Below are 22,420 nucleotides of genomic sequence, written 5' to 3' on the forward strand. Positions count from 1 at the left end.
TTCAAGGGGACACATTTTGCGTACATCATGTAAATGTATTTCTTGTGAAAAGAGGGAAATATGCCGCAAGTCGGAAATCTGATTTAATTTCAGTTTTAATATTGACAATAAAGACGCGTTATTCTCTCCTTTTTTATTATTTTATTTCATGTTGGTGGAAATGACTCGGTGTTGCGCTGTGAATGGCAGTGAATCTGCCCTTTCAGTCACGGATCTTGAGATTCTTTAGAGATGTGTTGCTTGTCAAAGTGAGCGCTGCTGACTGATGTGTGTAGGACGATTCAGTCACAGCCAGGAATCTTTTTTTTTTTTAAATTATTTATTTTTATTTGTTTCTTGGTCAGTCGACCAAAGCCAGTGTGTTTGCTGCCATCTAGCGGCGCAAGGGTGGTACTGACTGTCTCCGAGTCTCCCCAATGAAAACATACCATTCCATCGCACCTGCCAAGTCAAATCGAGAGACTCTCTTTGTGGCTTTTGTGCCGTACACTGGACTCCGTGTTTCTGTGGGGGTTTTTTTTTTCTTCTTCTTCTTTTACCGTACAGTTGGACTGCCTGGGCAGAGATCAGAGGCGGAGGCTGTAAAGATAAATGTTGTGACATCAACAGCAACAGGTAGAGTCGCTTCTTCATTCCTTTGCTTGTAGAACAACACCACATTTGTGCCTTAAGGAAATCCGGAAGTTGTCTACTGCCTGTTGTTGAAGAGTCCTCATGCCATTTGGATCATTGTGTCGCTGGAAGATTTTGTGATCAGTGAATGGTGACCGACGCTTTCATTACAATCCGGGAAGCCGCCGCTGCATTCGGCACAGGCTCATCATGCCCACCCACAGGAGGCAGGTAGGGGATCAGATTCATGCTACTGCTGAGATTTATATCGATCCATAATCGAGCTGCTCTCAGGCCAGCTCCCACTTTCAGAGCTTTTGCTGTGTTACCAAGCGCCTGCTGTTTATCATGATTGCCAATCCTGCACTTGTCAGACTCAGTGGTATAACGAGCACTCCTTCCAGTGTTACACAAAACACATCGATGTACACTGATTTACAAATCAAGGTGTGAAGTCTTTTCATCTGCGATAGCTTTGAAAGGGTTATTTCCACAGGTTGTGTTTCAAGGCGTGGACTACATGTAGCAGTGTGTAGACTCTTAGTGAGAGGCATGGAAGAGCATATTGGCACGCCAAGCAGTGCAATCAGGTTAAATGAACCCTCTGCATAGAGAGTCCTCTGGTGTGAGTCAGGATCATCACCGGTTTCACTGACACACCTCCAGGTTATAGTTAGACAGGATTCTTTTGTAGACAATGACCTTTCTACTGATATTCACAAGCTTATTATGTCTTATCAGATGGCTGGTGACACCAAATGACCTGTTATCATTATCATTCACCTCTCTAACCAATCATTTATTTGTGATATACATAAAATATATAGGTGACGCGTAACTTTTGTCATGATTTTGTGATTAAGCCCAGTATTGAGCTGCTGGAATTCATCGGCGTGGTGAAAGAAAATGGAAGAGAGAATGGAAATGAACAGACGTCCCTTCCTCCTGTGGTAAAATCATTTAATTTGCCCCACTTTAAGACTGTGCAGATTAAATGTCATTTTAATTCCCAGGTTATCAGTCATTTCTAAAAGTTTCACTGAGACATGTCATTTTTGTCACACAGCACACTCCACTGTCATATGACTATGTCCTGGTTGCCAAAACAATTGACGACCAGGAGAAAGAGGTTTACAAGAAGCAAGTTCAATTCATTGAAGAGCTGAAACAAAAGAACTTCAAAGTTACAGTAAGTTTTTAACAATAAACAAGACATACTTCTTGTTTTTATAGATGACCCCTGTCAGTTCATTGTGCTGCTTCAGTTGACACAGTTCATTCATTCGCCTTTATTAATCCCTGTTAGAGAATAAGAGACGACGATCTCGTCTTCTATGGGATTCAAGCGCCCAAGGAAATATTTGAGAAGTACAGGTATCTCCTGAAAGTTTCTGATGCCTGTAACTGGAGCTCCGACCAGAACATTGTGCCTCTAAGTACCAGGTAAACTACGCAACTGCAGCTATTTCTGGCATTCCACTGACGCTATTTGAAGCATTCCTGCGTGTTCCTGCGCGCAGGACGGGGTTTTATCATTACAAATAACTTAATCTGAGTCGGTGCGCTGGTATGAATGATCGCCAAGCAAAAGATTAATAAAACAAATAACAGGTTTAATGATGTTTTCATTGGCATTTGCTGCGAGATCAGATTCACACGTAATACATGTCTGTGTTTCAGGATAAGGATCGTTCACTTTATCTTAAATCACACCCCTATCCAGTCAGGAGGTGAGAAAGAATTATTTACAATTTTCCTCTTTTAACTGGACGACACGTTTTTCACATTGCCCCTCTTTATCACAGAGGATCTGCGGGAACTCATGAAGACGAAGGTGTTCGAGGCGCGATTTTGTTTACATGAGGTAAAATTCTTTAAAATACTTTTTAAACTCTTATCTCAAGCTATTTCAGGTGGGATATTGTCACCTTATTGGGTGCACACGGGAGCTTTGCACCAAAGGGTCTTGTCGGCTTTTGCTTCAGAAATAGTTTGAATTAAAGGCAGAAGTAGTCCTTGTATGAGTCAGAAACCAACATTCCTGATGTGAGTGAGCAGATAAATCAGTATCTGCCTTTGTTTTCTCAATGCAGTGATCCACACACTCTGACACTAAAAATAGTGACACTTCTATTATCTTTGCTTTTCACATGGCTGCCTAAGTGTTTCTTTTTCTACAGTTACAAAGCGAAACCGGGCCGTTGTCTCCCCAAGCGATATATTGGTGTCGCAAAAAGCATGTGTTTGTTTGTAGCTATGGTGTCGTCATATTAATGCAGTGAGTCATCCAGCGCTTCCCGTGCTGAGAGCCAGTGGCCATGTGTGTGAACATACTCTGATACATATGTGAACACAGCGTGTTGCATGTACATATTTGCTCTTCTGCTTTATGTGCAAGCACTTGTACGCTGAATTGAGTGCCCTGAATCTTTGAATGTAAATGGATTTTTAACCGTGTAATTATGATATGATTGAGCATTGATTTTTGATGTTCTTAATTGTATAAACCAGCAATCACAATTGGTTAAAAAAGGCAGTTGGATTGTATATTTACACTGTAAGCTTCTGTTCTGAGTGTAACTGCATGCTGTTTGAACCAGTTGGTGCAATGCTCTTCTTCATGTTGACAGTTTCCTTTGATTTTGCATGCTTCTGCTTTCAGAAAAAGAGGCAGAAAGAGCTGAAGGAGAGCTGGGCACGATGGACAGCCTGTCTCCAAGGGCAACCCATAACTGCTGTCAGGTTTGGACTGCAACACAACAGCCTATTCATTATCCTGCTTTTTGTACAGTTGCGGTTATGGCAGCTTTATTGTTTTGGCATCAAGACAGCCACAAATATGCCACTAACATGATGCAGGCATTGTGTGGATGCATTGTTTAGGACGATGTGCAGTACTTAACGCAGGTCAGAGGGTGGAGGAGAGTAGAGTGGTCTTTGTTCCTGTATTCACAGGCACTGTACTGAGAGCACAGTGCAAACATGCATCATCCTTCAAGTGAAAAGAGCAGAAGTGGTGTTTACGTCACGTCGTTTTATACATTTACTGGATATGTTTCAGTCTTGTCAGAGTGGTATTAGAGACACAGTCCAACCGTTTTTCAAGCATTCAAACATTTGGCCAATTATCGGACTACTGTGACAAGATATTAGTCCGGTAGCTGTTGCTCTCAGCAGTGTAATTATTCTAAATACCACCAGGCCAGAACCCATGCTTATAAAACAGGAGTCCATCTCAAGTCTGCAGCCATTTACTGCTAGATCTCTACAGCTAAGTGAGGCTTGGCTGCACGGCAACGCTTTCAGCTGAATGCACGCTCACATAGTCACAGTGACAAGGTTAACATGCGGGTGGGAACAATTTACCAAGGGAGGCCGGAGGGATGGGATCATCCTCAACATCAGTAGCATTCATCAAAGAAGTGCAAAGATTTCACATAAAACAGTCTAGGCTTAAAAATATTTCACTCTGGACTAAAATCATCTGCTTATACGGTACTATATGCTAGGGCCATGCGTTGAACAGCATGATCAGACAAATCCACACAGTTCTCAAAAAGCAAGCATATACCTTGACGATGGTAATTAAAATCAGTATGAAATATCACACGTGTATGTGCAGTGTTAACAACTGTGCATATACTGTGCTACATGTTCCAGTAATCTTTATATGGAAAATGACAAATGCATAACCCTTGCACTGAATGTCGATATTGTCTCCTTACCATGTGTGTGTTTTTTGTGTTCTCACGTCAGGAACTACTTTGGGGAGAAGGTGGCCTTGTACTTTCTGTGGTTGGGCTGGTACACGTACCTCCTCATCCCTCCAGCTCTCATAGGGACCATCGTCTTCCTCTACGGCCTGAGCTACTTCGGCACCTCACCACTCATGTAGGTTTTTCCACCAATTCCTGTCAGTTCTTGGGTCATTATGAAGCATTTTCTCTGTTATAGCTAAACCTTCTGTCTTGTAGAAAAGAGGTTTGTGAGGCCGACACAATCATGTGTCCGCTTTGTGACAAGGGCTGTAAAGTGTGGCTGCTCTCAGACACCTGCACGTACGCCAAGGTACGTTCATGAGTTTGCTGTTAAATCTCGTTGGTCAAATTGTCTGCTCAGCGCTCACTGCTGGTCTTTTTCTGTCTGCAGGTGAGCCTGCTGTTTGACAACAATGGCACGGTTCTCTTTGCGATGTTCATGGCAGTGTGGGGTGAGTTTTCAGTTTTGAGTGTTCAGGTTGATATTTAAGATTCATCATTTATCCAAGTCATACTTCACAGCCATTAAATCCAATCATTTATTCACTGAAAGCTCTTCTCCAATACTTTATTTTCCTAAACATTTTTGGCTACGCAGGACACCTCATGTGAACGAGTCCTTTATCTGCCTCGGATTTATTTGATCTGAACTGCCAATTTTTATTATTACTGAGATGTACACTGCCAAGGAGATGCCACATCACTGAAAGAACCTACTCCTCCTGGCTACTCACATCTTAATCAGCCTGTGCCATCTGTCTGTGGGGGTGGTCAAGAAACCATCTATAAGAACACATAAATGCATTTTTTACTGCCGTATTCAGCTTTTCTTCTTTTCGTGCCGCTGTGTTTTTGTGGATGTCTAAATGTTTACAATCTGTTATCAAACCTTTTCTCAAATCAAACTCTTACTGTTCACTGAAAATAGGGATCAAAGCAACGATAATTTACTTGAGCAAAGTTAATCACCACAGATAAGAATAGTTCACTAGGAGAAGCACTTCCAAGTAAGTAAATGCTTGAGAATATAGGAGGAAGTGTGACCGGGAGGGGTGACGAAGAGAAAGAGAAAGCTTCAGTCACAGAGAAGTGGAACATTTTGATTGGAGGACAGAACCTAGTTACATGGAATTACCCCTACATGGTACATTGAGTAAGACAGTCTTCTGCTGACAGTCAAATTTAAGGAAAGTGTTCAAAAAAAAAAATTGTCAAACTTGTCTTACTTCCCAAAAAAACAAACCTCGATGTCAGTGTGGCTTTGAGTTCAAGTTGTTTCAATGCTGTGACCTCTGTTCTTTACAGTCTGAGTATAGGCTGGATTAAAGTAAATGCTTTTATTTAACCTAAAATGAAAAATATGTCAACATGTTCATACTTTCAGCGAAAGATAAAATCAGAATGGGTGAAAACGTAAAATATTCTAAAACAGAGGTCTTCAACTAGGGGCCGCGGAGGTACTGCAGGGGGGTCGCGGAAGTTTTGGTTGGTTAGACATTTTTTTTTAGACATTTAAACTTATGCAATTTTTTCCATAAGTTTAAATGTCTTTAAATACAGATATACATAAGAAGGCGGTCCCTGCTTCATCTCTCCATCAGTTTGGAGGTCCTTGGCCTGGAAAATGTTGAAGACCCCTGTCCTAAAAGTTGTAAATGTCGTCTGATGCTCACTATTCTGGTCTTAAAAATATTTAGATACTGTTTGCCCATATTTGCCCACAGAAAAGACTTTATCACTTTGCATGAATTTCTTTTTTATTTTATTTTTTTACAGCAACACTGTTTTTGGCATTCTGGAAGAGACACCGGGCTTCCTATGTGTGCGAATGGAAGGTATCTGATTGGTGTGAGGATGAGGTACGAGCAGTTTTCCACATCACGTCCCACTTTAGTCATACACAGATAGTGTTTATAGGATTTCATTGCTATTTGTGTGGGTTTTTATTTGACTTTAAATTCTATTACAGGAGGAACTGATCCTGGAAATTCTGAACGACGCCAACTGTCAGCCAAAACAGTTTACGCACTCCTATCTGAGCAGCACTCTGGTTTTGATCTGTGTCACAGCTATGGTAGGAAACCTGTCATTTATCCGCTTTTCACCTGAATGTGTTCGACCCCGTAACATTATAAAAACAAATGAATAACTGAATAATTTTGTTTTATGGATTTTATGGAGACAACTGTGTGCTGCACATAGTGAGTCAGCACACAGATTTAGTACAGATGTTACAGATAATAGAGACCAAAAAAGAAAAAAGACACTATTTTTGCTGTTTTTGCTGAGGCACTGATAATCACCCAGCCTATATTTGGGCTGGTGAGTGTTAACTGGTCAAAGAGCTCGTATATTATCGGGTTAAAGTAAGAAGGCAGGCAGCTGAAGTTTAGAATTAAGTGCTCATAAAAGAAGGATTTAACAAATTAATGTTATTGTGTTTCCACAGATACTGGTCATCATTGGCTTGACACATGCCTTGGTTGTCTTCAGGGTGATCATAGCAGGGATTTTGGCCAAGGAATCATGGGAGTTCCTGAGTAGCCTCTCCAACCACGGATCAATGATGCTGGGAGCTGTCCTCCATTACATCATCATCACCGTCATGACACGGGTACACAGATCTCTGAAAGTGTTTCTCTTTGTCCTGTCAGTGATATTCTCTGTCACTGTGATCTTATATTTTTCTTTGCAGGTCAACAGGATTGTTGCCATGAAGCTCTGTGGACTAGGTACGTTTAATGTATCTGCTCTTGTTACTTTTGGTTTCATATGTTTTAGCAAGGGGATCAATCCAGGTGGGTTGGAATGAGTAATGAGTGAGGAAGTAACAGACAAATCAGGCAAATAAACTGAGGAAGGCTGTAGCAGGTGATCAGACAGGAAGTAAGTAAGTCAGACAGACAACGATAGCAGACAGATAACAGGTCAGTGCAGAAATGTAATGTCACAGTCAAGAGAGACTGAAATCTGTCTTTGAATTGGCCTAAAACCAGCTTTGCAGATACAAACTGTTTGGAAGTTCGCAATGACTCTTTGCGAAATTGGCTGTTTTTTTTTTTGAGCCACTTCTGCACACTTTCTGGAAATCAGAACATTCTTGGCAAAATAACCCACAAACCAACAACTAGGCCGATGACAAGGAAACGCCAGAATCAAATACTCAGAAAAGCTCCGCCGCTAACAAATTTGCTCAGGCATACATTGTTACGCCTTAGGGCAGCACAGTGGCGAGGTGGTTAGCACTGATGCCTCACAGCGAGAAGGTCACCGGTTTTCTGTGTGGAGTTTGCATGTTCTCCCTGTGTCTGCGTGGGTTCTCTCCGGGTACTCCGGATACATCCTCATTAGGTTACTTGGTGATTCTAAATTGGCCGTTGGTGTGAGTATGAGTGTGAATGGTTGTCTGTGTCTCTGTGTTAGCCCTGCGATGGACTGGCGACCTGTCCAGGGTGTACCCCTGCCTCTCGCCTGATGACAGCTGGGATAGGCTCCAGCAGACCCCCGTGACCCTTAACAGGAATAAGCGGGTACAGAAGATGAATGAATGAATGAATGAATGAATGAATGAATGTTACGTCTTAACAATACTGTACAATCACCAAGTTCATGTGCAGACAACAGGGTTCAGGGCTTCGGGTGAACATTGGAACTGGGACTTACAAGAAGTTGTAAATGAGCAGTTGTAAACGTACGTGATAAGTCAGGTGATATTCAGAGCAGGGCAACTGACGTGTGACAGGATGGAAACTATTCCAGGTGGACGCCCTCCAGACTACGTTTTGGTTCTTGAAGATGTTTCACTTTTCATCCTAGAGGTTTCATCACTTCAAACTGCCCGTTGGGGATTTCCAGGTTTTTATTAAAGGCCATATGTGGGTGGTTACTTACATTTCTAAAGGTTCTTTATCAGCCAGTTGCTCACATAAGTCAAGGTGTGAATGATGGCCTGGGGAGAGATGGCAGGACTGCATTTTGGTTGATAGGTGGTGCTGTAAGTCCCCCACCCCCTGATGGTGATTCCAGTTTAACAGAGATGTTTTACATTGGATGTCCATTATCCTTTGAATGCAAGTGGACTGCTACCTAAGGAGCTGGCCCACCTTGTACCATGCTGTGTGGATTGGTTATTTAGTCTCCTCTATATACTCTATAGGTCAGTGCACTGGACAGCATGTGCAATTTTTTTTGTGTGTGGGTGTTTTATCCTTAGGGTGAACCAGAGTGTTGCTGGTTGAAATGTCTTCAAGAAATCCATTTACCTTCTACTTTAGAGCTTAGACGAGCATGACCCGGATGACGGATTTTAGAAGATATTCAGGCATAGTGAGAGAGAGGTCGAAGATTAATGCAAAAGAGGAATCACCATGAAAATATGGGGAGTAAGTGTTCACTTCCATGTAGACACAATCCCTCATGCGTACTTTATCACCTTTTGCTGGGATGCGTGGGACCCATTAGTAACGTACTAAACTGCTATTTCATACTGTATCAGTTATGTGGACAAAATATGGGGAATTTCAGATAAATTAGAACAGATAATAATATAATCAAGAAAAGTTAGAAAATACACTCATCATGTATAACATTATGACCACTGACAGGAGAAGTGAATAACATTAACCATCATGTGAACATTCAGTGTTCTGCTGGGAAACTTTTGGACCTGGCATTCATATGGATGTTATTAGACATGTACCACCCACCTAGACCAGACTAGGCACCCCCACACCATAGCAATGACACTCCTTGATGTCAGCAGCCTTACACAGACACACACACACAAAAACAGTTTAGAAACTACTCAAAAAACATGAAGAACAGCACAAGGTGCTGACCTGGCCTCCAAATTCACTAGATCCCAACTGATCTAACTATCTGTGGGATGATCCACAGAGACCCCCTCCCCTCAACCCGCAGGACCCAGAGGCCCCCACTAACAACATTCTGTTGCCAGACACCACAGGTCACCCTGAGAAGGCCCATGTCCATTCTCTGATGAGTCACAACTGATTTGGAGGCACAAGGGAGACCTACACAATATTATTAGAGAGGTGGTCATAATGGTATGCCTGATCAGTGTATATGTAAGATGACTTTCCTCAAGGGTGGGAAGTTGTCCAGTCCATTTATGTGAATTCATACTGAAATACACTCTCGTCTTTATCAGAGAAAACGAGGTCATTTGCTGCCACAGAGAAGAGTTTCACAGTCAAGATGTTCACCTTCCAGTTCTTCACCTATTTCTCCTCGCTCTTCTATGTGGCCTTTTTTCTTGGCAGGTAAGTATTTGTGGAAACGTCTGATGCAAAATACTTATTATTCAAAATCATCAACGCTGCTGTCCTGTCTTGATTAATTTGCCTGAAGCCGAGGTTTGTCCGATCAATAATTGTTTGTTTGTGTAACGTACCCGACAGGATAAATGGCCATCCTGGTGACTATGTACGAATTGCTGGGAAATGGAGGCTTGAGGAAGTGAGCAAACATGGAGCTGTATTCCACTTTTTCACCTACATTTGTTGATATGAACTATCTCACTGAACATCATTCTGTTTTGTGCAGTGTCACCCTAGCGGATGCCTCACGGACCTGTTCATCCAAATGGCCATCATTATGGTTCTAAAACAAACCATCAGCAACGTCTTTGAGTTCACTGGCCCGTAAGGAGAAATTAGTTTTGTGATTATAGACTGCATGTGTATAGTCCATTTATTCATCCTTCGGTCAAGGCAGATTCAAGCTGTGTGTTGTTTTCATCAGGTGGCTCTGCAGGTTTCTGAAGAGGGGAAGAAGCAAGAAGCTAGAGAGGAAATGTGCCCACTGCTATCTGAAGGATGAATCAGAGGCCAAATCGGAACTGTGTGAAATTTGCAAGCTTCGCAACTGGCACAGCAACTACCAGCTCAATGATGTCAACTCTTTCAGCCTGTTCAATGAGTTTCTTGAGATGGGTATGTACAATAATTTAACAGCAACGTCGGCGCTAAACAAAATTTCTATTCCTTTTGTCATTTAATATTGTCCTAACTCTGTCCTCAGTGATCCAGTTCAGCTTTACCACCATATTTGTGGCAGCGTTTCCTCTTGCTCCTCTGTTGGCCCTCATTAATAATATCATCGAGATACGCTTGGATGCCATTAAAATGGTCACACTGGAGCGCAGAATGGTTCCCAAGAAGACCAATGATATCGGTGAGGGTTGCTGTGGTTAACCTTTATCATGGCACTATGACTCTGTTTGGTCCTGTTTGCATTTTTACCCTTCACATGGCTTGTTGCTTCTCCTCAGGCGTGTGGACAGACATTTTGGAGGCCATCGGTGTCTTAGCTGTCATTGCAAATGGCCTGGTCATCGGCGTGTCCTCGGACTTCATCCCTCGACTGGTGTACCGCTATCGCTATGGTCCATGTGCTAACGGCACAGCGACGAATATTGAGTGAGGATGTGCATTCCTATGGAAATGGTTTATCTATTTATTTTTGTCTCACTCTGTTCAGCAGTCCCTTTAAATAAAATTGTCTCATGTTCTAGCTGCATGGCTGGCTACATCAACAACACTCTCTCCATCGCACAAATGGATACCAGTAACATCACGTTTACAACTTACCAGATGACAACTCCCAGTGGTTTAATTGCCACTCAGTGCAGGTTTGATCTATAATCTGTCATCTAATTTGAATGACTGCAACATTACAACAATCTTAAGTGCTAACCAAGTGTAATTACTGATTGCGGTACATTACAATTATCTGTTATTACACTGGTAGTAGTGCACTCGTAGCAAACCAGTTAGGACTGCTTAACCTCAGGTTTCTGGTCTTTTCCTCTTCCCAGCTATAAAGACTACCGGAGCAGTGAGGACTATAGTTTGACCCCACAGTTCTGGCTCATTTTAGCGGTGCGCTTTGCATTTGTCATCCTCTTCGAGGTAAGCCTTTTTTATAATTTGACAAATAAAGATCCCACATTTACACACGTCTTTGAGCAGTATTTAAAGCATACAACACAACTCCAAAACCTCACCTTTGTCTATTCTGAAACTCAGCCCGTGGGGGTTATGAGAGTTATGTGCTGAGCTGTAACAAAAGCCGCATGTGAAAATGGAACCGGTCTATATATTTTCAGAGATAGAAGAACAGATTACATTCCTAACATTGCCTCTCTGCTTGCAGCACGTCGTCGTCATATGTAAATTCGTTGCAGCCTGGTTTGTGCCAAGCGCTCCCATGCAAGTGAAGAATGACAATCTCTTTGATAAACGCGAGAGACTAAAAGAAGAGCTCAGGTGAGTCTGAAATTACATGTGATTAGACTTGGCAGCTACGTGCTGTTATGCAATTAAATCACATGCTAAAATAAGTAAATGCACTTGTTCCAAAAGGTGTCGGTTCATGCCTGATCTTACTGGGTGGACAGTGAAACACTAAATGCAGCTCAACTTTAGAAGCTGCATCAGTTTATCCTGAGTTCAACATGAACTACTTGACTTGTTTCATTTTATGCATCAGGCATCCTGCATTCTACATACATACGTCCACCCCATTCCTTTAAATGTGACATCTTGTCTTGATGTAATTACTACTAATGTACCGTTCACTTAGACTCACAGAAGAAGGGATGGATTTAGTGAATCTACTATATCCACTAGTGACTGTGAGTTGTGAATATTTCAGAAACCACTTCAGGTATTTCTTTCAGATTAAAAAGAATTGGACTCAGGGATGAAGTGATTAGATTTTCGTGATCAAAGGGCCGCTGACCTCTCAAAACACGCTTCTGGCCACGACAAAATCTCACACAAACATCTACCGTGGTAAAAGAATGAAGTGATGACGTTTTATATCTAAGAGGTCAAAGGTCAACTTCGGCGCGATAACATAATGTTCTGCAAAAACACTTTTATTCAAGTCCTTCTGGTCTGGACAAAATGAAGCTTGGTTGGAGGAGGCATAAAAACAGGAGGCAGCATTTCATTCTTTTTTAAAGTTAAACTTTGCCCTTATTGCCAGTTTTACCACATTAAAGACAAAGGTTTTCCTGCCTTTTAAAGTAACCCCAAGACAAAGACATAGAAAAGCTTCTTTATATTTAGCTTTTGACTGCTGTGTATGACTGTTTAGCACAAATACCTTTCTTGCTTTACTCTCTGAAAAATCTATCTGAGCTAAATCCTGATAACCTTCATTGCATTCGAGCAGCTTTTGGATTCACAGATAATCATGTCTCGTTAAAGCAGGACAATCACATCTAAAGATAATTACAGCAACAGTTCAGTTCTAGTTAGTCAGCTCTAGTTAGTCTCACCAGTATTAGGCAAATCAAATTGTGTAATGTAAGAAATGTCTGTTTAGTTTTGGTTTCACTGCACGTCTTTACTACGTCTTTACGTTTTTATTTTTTCACAAGGCCCCACGTTATAAGCATTTGCATGTGACAGACCACATGTGAAATGTTTATTCGATGAGTCATGACTACAAATGTTATTATTTCTTGCAGGTCATTTGAGCGCGACAACTCTTGGTCACCTTAACGGGACACATTTTACCCTGAGAACCTGAACCCAATGTTGCCTTGTGCATTAAAGTGTCCAGACTCACAGCGCTGAGTCAACTTAAAGGCTATTAATCATCTGTCTGAAAGCGTTCAGATAGAGCTGTGGTTCCCTTTCATTGTTTGCAGTCAAGAGAAAAGTGCTGGCTATCTGGATTCTCATCCGTAAAATGGACTTGGAGGAGAAACCGTTTTTTCTTGGACTAAACAAGTGTACAATAACTGATATTACTGACCACATCTTTCATGAGATTATTTCTATTCTACATTAAGAATGCACTTAAAGCTTGCTGTTGGGTCTCTATATTTGTGAGCCATATGTGAGTGTTTTATCGAAAGCCTAAAGATAATTTATACTTAAACTGCAAATAGAGTGCTAATTGTGTTACTACTTTGCCTTATATTGTAAAAGAAAAAGTGCTGTGATGATTGTTGCTTTATTGAAGACAGAATGTGATCGGACAAGAATGTTTTGCATTTTAATATTTTATATTGTTGAATAAATGAGGAAACTTTTCTCCTCATGAAACGTGTTTCAGTTTTTGTCATGTTATTACATTACTAGGTACATCAGCAGTGTGTTTTGGTTTGTAGATTTTACTGAGTACCCTGATGTCGTGTCCTCTTCCCCTGCTGTTTTGGGGATTTTGGAGATTTTAATATATATTTTTATTTTGTGAAATTACATCAAAGTTACATATGGTGGCTCTTTAAGGCCACATGTTCAGATATCTTTAAATTGTAACTTTTAGACACAAAAATATTTCAATAAAACTTCTGAATCATGGATGACTTCCTGACAATAAAGAAAAGGCATTTTGCAATAACTAGTCTACTAATGCTTCTTATAAGTCGTAACCATTGATAAGAGCTGACGATTAAAACCTCTTTGTTATGACTTCAGTTATAAAATGCGTACAGCTGTAACATTATCAGCGTGCCACAAACAGAAAAGTTATCAAAAGACGACTAGTATTTCTAGCATCGTTGTTAACAAAGACACAATGGTGTGCAACATAAAGTTCTTATGATGAAAGCTGATTGATAATGCTGTGCGCAATGAATTTATTGTTTTATTAATTCTAAAAGTAATAGTGGTAGTTGTAGTAATACGTTCATTTTATTGGAATCTGGAGCTTTTGGAAACAATCTGACTTTTGAGCAGCTATTTATTAAATTTTGGCATCTGTTAGAAGAACCCTAGCTTCAGTTTTATTTTTTTTCTTTAAACCTTGGTGTAAAATAGGAAAACATTATCTGAAACGACCTCATTTTCTTGACCTACATGTGAGTTGACCTGTCTTATACAGCAGTAAATAATCTCGTCCAGTAAATTTCACTGCAGGTAAAAAAAAAAAAAAAAAAAAAAAAAAAAAGCCGGTGCGAGCCTCACGTGACCACGGGCAGCCAATGGCAGGGATTCAGGTTTCTCCAGGTGCAGTTACTGGCTCAACCAGAAGTCTGACGTCTGCTTACTCACCTCTACGGCTCTGTGTGTAACTAAAACTATATTAAACTAATATACGTGGTCTTATAGTTAGTGATGTAGATAAACAGGACGTGTTGACTCGACTCATTTCTCACCTGAGGGCGGAGGAAGAGGGAAGCTGCGGCTCATGGCTGTGATTTTATTTTCTTTCATTTTGATGTGCTCCGGTTTGTGGGACACGACTTCAGTCGCAGTCGGTAAGGATATATGTATATGTTAAAAAAAAACTTTATTTACTTTAATTTACTCACACGGGACAGCGTAAAACTTTTTGGGGACAAGTACATACAACATGTTTGAGGCATTTAGACCTATTTTCTTATGAAATAACAATTGTCAGACATTCAGAACTGCGGGATGCTGTATGGGTAAACACCGGGTCATTGCACATGTGGGCAGTGTGTGCGGGGTCACAGTATCTGTCACGCAGTCACATGCTGTTGCCCAGCAACAGGACCAGACCCGGACTTCGGACCCGGATGTTCCTGTTTGAGGAACTGTTGAAAAAACAATTAATTAAAATGAAACTCCAAGAGGGAATTTGCTTTTGTCCGAACTGGTTTTGGCCACAGTCACGAGGAGCGCATGCGCCCTGTTTCTTGTAGAACAGGTCAGGATTAAATGGCGAACCTGTCATTAGTTAGTGTGTTAGTTTTTAATTGTTCCCTGACAGAATATCAGTGAAATGTCATAGATGTATTAGGGCGCTGTTGTCTGCTTTGATTATGTCCTCAACAACTATGTTTTGTTTTGTTTTTTCATATGTCAGCTGAGCACCAGTTTGCTGAGAAGCTGACAAGGCCAAAGAGTAAACAACTTTCACGTTCATGCACCATTAAACACGCTCTCTTTTCCAGAAGCTAAAGCTGAACACAGACTTGTGTAGCTCCAGAGAGTGTGCACAAACCCTTTGCATACACAGACTGTATGCAAAGTGTTTCCTCAGTAGGAAGTAAAGCCAGTGTAGACTTGATCACACCACTTACATGGTACAGGGTTGGGCCACATTAAAATTAACAACATTCATTCATTCATCTTCTGCACCCGCTTATTCCTGTTAAGGCTCGCGGGGGTCTGCTGGAGCCCATCCCAGCTGTCATCGGGCGAGAGGCGGGGGTCCACCCTGGACAGGTCGCCAGTCTATCGCAGGGCCAACACAGAGAGACAGACAACCACTCACATGCACACCTACGGCCAATTTAGAATCACCAGCTAACCTAGCTGGCATGTCTTTGGACAGTGGGAGGAAGTCGGAGTACCCGGAGAGAACCACGCAGACACAGGGAGAACATGCAAACTCCACACAGAAAAGCCCAGTCGGCCCATGGATTCGAACCCGGGACCTTCTCGCTGTGAGGCATCAGTGCTAACCACCTCTCCACTGTGCCGCCCAAATGAACTACATTATTTTATGAATTAATTTCTTTCATGCTACGGTTACTCCGGCTTCCTCCCCCCGTGCAAAGACATGCTTGTTAGGTTAGCTGGTGATTCAAAATTGGCCGTAGGTGTGCGTGTGAGTGTGAATGGTTGTCTGTCTCTGTGTTATCCCTGCGATAGACTGGCGACCTTTCCAGGGTGTACCCCGCCTCTCGCCCGATCCTTCACAGGACAAGCGGTTACAGAAGATGAATGAATGAATGAATTTCTTTCGCGCAATCACACTGGGCCATTAATTCAGTTTTTGTTCCTGGACATGTTGAGTTTTCTTCAAGACGTTTCACCACTCGTCCAAGTAGCTCTTCCAGTTCTTAATGACTGTCAGGGAGTTTAGATTTTGTTTTTTTATGTACTCCCACCTGAAACTCACATGACTGTCTGTTAACAATCAGTTATCGTTTTTCTCATTTATAATATGCACATCTCACTGCAAGTACCTAGAGTTAGAGGATGAATGAGGATCAGAATCAGGAGAGAAATGTTGGACTGTTGCATCCAGAATGAATGCTGTGTAACCCTGCTGTCTATTTATTGCAGGTCAGACATGTGTGGATGAGAGCAGGTTTAAGGAGCAAGTGTCTTTCGTGGGGCAGCATCTTCAAGTGCAGTGCCCCCTGGAGCTCCAGAGCTCCCCCCAAATCCAGCTGACGTGGCAGAAGGACTGTCAGCAGCTCCACAATCCACAAGGGGAGAGCTACCTGGAGTTTTCCAGCCTCAGCTTGGGCGACAACGGGAATTACACCTGTATGCAGCAGGGCAACGCCACTGCCTCGTTCACTGTGCATCTCATAGTGAAAAGTAAGTAATGTTTCCGTGTGTAAGTGTAATGATGTCACCTCAAACCTGATACTGTAATTGTGTGTCCTTCCCAGGAAGCTGTTATTTTTTTCCCTGCAGCAAAGTTTGTGTGGGGGGGGTTGAAGGAGTTAGCTGAACAGATACACCTGCAAGGAGGCATTTTGTTTCAGCATGCCTTCTAGGTAGCAGTCTCAGGCACTACTTGGCAGTGCACATGAAGGCCTCTATTGTGTGGTGTCCTTGCAGTGAACACTGATAACGGTGGTATGTCTTCACACAGAGTCTCAGTGCTCTGAAGCGCCAGAATTTAAACCGAATGAGGGTCCGACCAAACTCTGGGGGAACGTGGGATCCAGTGTGAAACTGAACTGCACTGCTCTCCTCCGCTGGGACCCGTCGGAGGAGCAATGTGACACCACGCTGCAGTGGAGTAAAGCCGGACAGCCCCTCACCAACCACACACTTTACTCGCTGAACGCATCTTCATGGTAATTTAACGTATCCGCTCTCAGTTATTATGCTTACCTGCATTAGTGTTTCGACGAGATGGTGAGATCGAGTTTGTCCTCAGGTCTCCTGGTGCAGGCCAGCTGATGGTGAACAGTCTGTTAGTGATCACCATCAGAGAGACAGAAGATTTTGGGCTCTACAGCTGCACAGTGAGGAACATTTCCTCTGACTTCAGCCTGCAGAATTCAAGTAAGACAAGTTGGTATACATGATGGGTCTTTAATGATCTTTACTTTGTCGTGTGTCATAGTCTTGAAATATTTTTGATTTCTTCATCAAGATCAAGATCCTCAGTTGAAATGTTGCTTTATTTTTTATGCTTATTTATTTTTTGCGTTTTGCCGTATGTGTTCAGACAGCCCCAACCACACAGCTGCTGTTATTGCAGCCATCATCCTCCTTCTCCTCTTGGGTATATCTGCTCTTGTGTACTCCAAGTGTCACCTGAACATCAAACTCTGGTACAAGAACTCTTACGGAGACTATGAACACAATGGTGAGACTCATGCTGAACTGACACAGGGCTGCAACGCTGCTGTACAGACTAAAGTGTTGACCCCACCTGTGTGTTGTTTTGCTTCTCTGCATTCACAGATGGGAAGCTATATGATGCCTATATCTCCTTTGTAAACAATGACTACGACAGGAAGTTTGTCAACTTCATTCTCAAACCTCACCTGGAAAATAAAAACGGGTACAAGGTGCACCTCAATGACAATGATATCCTTCCAGGCGCCGGTAAGATCACAGTCTTGCACTTCAGTCTGATTTAGTGCTAAGCATAAACTTTCATGAATCACTTTCCTGTCTTGCATCTTTCATTTATTTTGTATTTGTGACTATTTCTGCTGTTATCTACAGGAGCAAAAAGTTACTGTTTAATAAATTATTCTTTTAATCATAATAATGCGTCAACAATATTTTGTGATTCCAGAGCCTTCTGCCGAGCTCTTAATGAACATTAGTCGCTCTCGTCGTCTCATCGTGTTGCTCTCTCATGCTTACCTTGAACAGGACTGGTGCTCCAGTAACTTCAGGTCAGACTCACACAGAAAAACTAAATTTAGAAGACAGTGTAGAAACAAAGCTGTTTAAACTGAACTTTATATGCAAAATAAGAGCGAGTAAACAGTGATCGTGTCATTATGGAAATGTGCCACTAGGGGTCACTGTTGCTCACTAGTGAGCTTTGGCCTTTATCTTGAGCCAGCAGGTAAAGCGCCTGACATGGAGGCACACTGTTCCAAGTGTAGTTGCCTGGATGGGTTAAATGCAGAGAACTAAATTCTTGTATGTGTTTACATATATAATTTACATGTCAAATAAAGCCAATTTGATTTTTTTATTAGGTTTGTTTGTACTGTAGAGTCTCTGCCTGATCTTCACACATTGTAGCTGTGTGCGTTTGCAGACAGGGCCTTCTGCACTTGCTGGAGTTATGTCCGAGACCCATCCTCATCATGCTGGAGGGTCAATCCAAACGCATGACAGCGGAGATCAAGCAGCAGCTCACTGAGCACCAGCACAGCCTCACCTTACTCACCTGGAGACAAAACTCTGTGGTAAGATCCATCAGAATACCTGTAGATTCAAGTGACTTTAAACAGCATTGTGTTTCACTTGATATGGTTCATTTTGTTTCAGTCAGTGCATACAACAGCTCAGCCATAAATTTGACCCTTACAAATACCCTGTCAGAAAGGTATTAATTTAACAATATATCTGTTGTGGTGTGGAATTGGATTGCCTTAATGTGTGGGTGTGACTGTCAGATTTGATTGACTGTCTTAAGAATTCAAATGATGCTAAATTGTGATTGGTGCATGTTAATAACATTTCTCAAACAGAGAAAAGTGTTAAAACCAGTCAGCAGAGCTCAGACAAAAGAGAACAAACAGATATCCGACAGATTTCAAGAGTGGGTCTTTAAAAAAAATGAATCGGACAAAATGCTCAGTAAGCCTTGAACTGGCAATCACAAAATATGCTACTATAGATTATACAATTATTTGTCTTTGTAGAATTATATTTCAATGTAATAATTATATATAATATATGGTTAGAGACGGTCAATGACTGAAATGAGAGATTTCAGTTTTTGAAGTTGGCCCAATATGGCAGTTTTATTATTTTATTATTAAAAAGAAAATCTAATACTTTATGGTACATGAAAGTAAAGTTCAAACAGTCCTCTTTACTTTGACTGTAACAGCATTTCAATCCTGAGTGGCCTCCTTCCAAGTGAAGAGGAAAGATTTTATATAATAGTGAGCAAAACACGATGGATGAGATGAAGAGTAGACTCCAATGAGCTCGATCTGGGCTCTGGCTGTGACGACTGGATGTGAACGGGTTGGAGGAGGGTTGCAGCACTTACAGCCTTAAATCACAGCTGAGAGCAGCAGAGGAGAACAAGTTTGACAGCAATGACATGATATGCTGACTGAGACCGAGACAGAGTCTGAATGGTTAAACTGAAAACAAAGAGAGAGTTGTGAATGCCTGATGACTGGTTGAACCTCACCCTAAGATTTATATTAAAAGGGAGAGATCTTTTAATGAGATAATTTAATGAGGTAACAAAATCTAAGGAGATTAAATATGTTGGTGGTTGTACTGGGGAGAAGCAACATTACAGACGAAGTTTCACAACCTGCGGCGTCTAGATGTTGGTGGTGGTGGTGATGGAGGCGCAGATAGATTGATGGAGACTTTGGTTGAGAACCAGGATGAGTCTGAGCTGGGAAAAGAGAAAGGTAGCAGAGTGGACAGTGTGAAAGGAAGAATTACATTGTGTGCAAATCACTGGACAAGAGTAGCGATGTTAAAACTGAGGATGAAGTAATTATGACATTGTGGGAAAGCAGAAGTGGAGCAGTATGAATTACCCCTATTCATCTTATAGAGAAACTGAACATGACGTGAGGGAACAGCTCTTTCATATTGAACTTACACCTAAGCTTCTTCTTTTAATTAGCTGTATTTGCTTTCACAGACTCCTGCGTCAGTTTTCTGGAAGGAGCTAGCTTTAGCGATGCCTCGCAGAGTCATCTTCCACAGTGAGTCTGCAGGCGACCCTCAGACTGTGCTGCAGGATGACAAGGACCCCATGCTGACCCTTGACCCGGACTACCTGGACTGCCGCTCAGACACCGACCCTGCTGGAGACTTGGGTAAGAACAGCAGATGCTGAACAAGCAGTCACAGTCGTTGAGGGAGAAGTATTGGTGTCAGGTTTACTCTTTTTTCCAAACTTTTACATAAGTCAATAAAATGAACACACGTTAAAACCGTAATATCTTCTACAAATGACTGTGAGATGTAACTGATTCTATTTAAATATTTAACTTGAATACATGAACATGTTTAACCTCCGTCTTATTCAGCTCTGATTTAAATCTTTGTAGACTATTTTTCGTATCTATTGGTCACATGAGAATTAAAACATGAAACATCAGAGCCTAATTTAACAAACGGTGCAGCTGGACCTTCTGCACTTGACCTAGTTTGTGACTAGTTTGAACAAACACTAAGCTGGAGTTAATCTTTAACTTCTCAGCTCACAATATCACAACGGCCTTGTACATACAGTATTTGCTTTAACGGCTTCTTGATATTTTTCATCATAAACTACTAAATAGACAACAGAGGCAAACACTTTCATGTTGTAGTTGAACTTTGACGTTTTGGTTAATCACTAATTTGTTTATTTGCAGGAAGTGAGATGAGTAGATTTAATCCGCCCTCATAGAGGTGCCGCCAGGAGATTGATAGCTTAGATTAGTTTAGTTTAGCTAAGGGCATAAAGCTGGCTCTGTCTGAGGGTAATAAACCACCTTTAAATTCTACTCATTAACAAGTACAGATTGTACCTAGTTGCCTCATATCGATCGCCTGTCACATGGTCCCCCTCAGAAACACCTGTATGTTTATGCTTTGCTTGTGATGAGCATTAGATGTGCTTTTTTTTTTTTTTTTTTTTACCAATTATTTACCAATTTTTACCAAAGTCTTTATGTTAAACTAAACTAACCAGCTGTCAACTGTATCTTGACATTTCATGCACCCGTTACCAACAATATTCTCATCTAACTTTGAGCAAGAAGGCAAAAACGTGTATTTCCCAAAACCACAGAGCAGCATCTTGTCGCTGTATTGTAAGCTTCAGTTGTCTCTTCCTTGTCGGCACAAAAACTGTGAATGTCCCCCAGACTGAAATTCAGAGCTGATGAGACTTTCGTCACAGAAAAATAATCGTGCAGCTCGATCGATGCGACACAAGATGCGTGATAAATCAGATTTTCTTTCTCTGCTGCAGGGCTTCGCCTCCCTGTGTACAAGGCTATGGTCTGCAGAGCTCCAGTCCTTCCTGCTGAACCCATCGCAGCTGCAGATCCAAAACCCTCTGACATCGACGTGTCGGACCTGGGATCACGCAACTATGGAGCCCGCTCTGACTTCTACTGTCTGGTCACTGAGGAGGACATTTGAGCCACACTCCTCCCAATGAGCTGATCTTTGAACTGGTGCACTGAGATCACAGTGGCATTTTTTCTATTCATCTTAGTCATGTAGCTGAATATTTCTTTTTCTGTACAGTGTGTTTTTCTGTGTTATTGAAATCAAAGTGTGCCATTTTCTCTTTCCACCGACTGATTCTTGTGTTTTTTCATTTGTTGCTGTTGGATAAAGTATTTTGAATGAAATCATCTGAAATAGAAGTGTGTATTTATACTGTACATTTTGTATTCCACTTCCACTTCACAGACAAGGGCTTTCTTTTGGTCTCCAGCAGAGGGCAGACTGATGATAGATAAGATGAGCTAAGGAATTTGCTTCATAAGCAGTTTGTCTTCATTTGATAGTTGACAACACACAGAACAGAAACGGAACAGAAAGACATATAAAGTGCAGCTGACACTCGTCACACGTCAGACCTGAAACTAGAAAAATGTGTCAAACTAAAGCAGGAGGTCATGTGACAGAAGGTCTCACCGTTCTGTCTGTACAGGCAGAAGCTTTGTGTTTGATGCAAATCAACAACATGGCCGTCACCCTAATAAAAATACCTGGCTATTTCTCTTTGAAGAGGCTGGTGATCTCTGTCCTAATGGAGTAATGATTGCCAGCAGGGCGCAGCAGGGTAGGTGTGGTATTGTTCCTGTCTGAGCAGGAGCAAATATGTAAACAAGGAGTGGCCGCCATTTCCCCATGTTAGTGTCAGACTTTCACAGCGGCAAATACTGCAGCACACACACA

The 22,420-nt window shown here is 41.7% G+C and overlaps 2 protein-coding genes across 2 annotated transcripts; both read left to right on the plus strand.

Moving 5' to 3' along the window:
- Nucleotides 1–444: 444 nt before the first annotated feature.
- On the plus strand, nucleotides 445–13,457 carry LOC311495724 (anoctamin-9). Its single transcript, XM_084555285.1, has 24 exons — nucleotides 445–843; nucleotides 1,476–1,562; nucleotides 1,679–1,801; nucleotides 1,919–2,055; nucleotides 2,293–2,342; nucleotides 2,418–2,476; nucleotides 3,275–3,354; nucleotides 4,369–4,503; nucleotides 4,587–4,680; nucleotides 4,762–4,822; nucleotides 6,147–6,229; nucleotides 6,340–6,444; nucleotides 6,820–6,984; nucleotides 7,066–7,102; nucleotides 9,541–9,652; nucleotides 9,791–9,848; nucleotides 9,936–10,033; nucleotides 10,134–10,324; nucleotides 10,413–10,565; nucleotides 10,663–10,810; nucleotides 10,906–11,022; nucleotides 11,209–11,302; nucleotides 11,547–11,659; nucleotides 12,871–13,457. The coding sequence occupies exons 1-24, from the start codon at nucleotides 823–825 to the stop codon at nucleotides 12,902–12,904; spliced, it is 2,355 nt and encodes a 784-aa protein (XP_084411411.1). The 5' UTR covers nucleotides 445–822; the 3' UTR covers nucleotides 12,905–13,457.
- Nucleotides 13,458–14,384: 927 nt separating this feature from the next.
- Nucleotides 14,385–22,391, plus strand: sigirr (single immunoglobulin and toll-interleukin 1 receptor (TIR) domain). Its single transcript, XM_084556037.1, has 10 exons — nucleotides 14,385–14,610; nucleotides 16,391–16,651; nucleotides 16,932–17,139; nucleotides 17,223–17,350; nucleotides 17,517–17,657; nucleotides 17,756–17,899; nucleotides 18,096–18,198; nucleotides 18,573–18,723; nucleotides 20,157–20,334; nucleotides 21,480–22,391. Exons 1-10 carry the CDS (start codon nucleotides 14,541–14,543, stop codon nucleotides 21,650–21,652), a joined length of 1,557 nt encoding a protein of 518 aa, XP_084412163.1. The 5' UTR covers nucleotides 14,385–14,540; the 3' UTR covers nucleotides 21,653–22,391.
- The last annotated feature ends 29 nt before the right edge of the window (nucleotides 22,392–22,420 follow it).

Source organism: Chelon labrosus (genome assembly GCF_963514085.1).
Source record: "Chelon labrosus genome assembly, chromosome: 11".
In the NCBI taxonomy this organism is placed as follows: domain Eukaryota; kingdom Metazoa; phylum Chordata; class Actinopteri; order Mugiliformes; family Mugilidae; genus Chelon; species Chelon labrosus.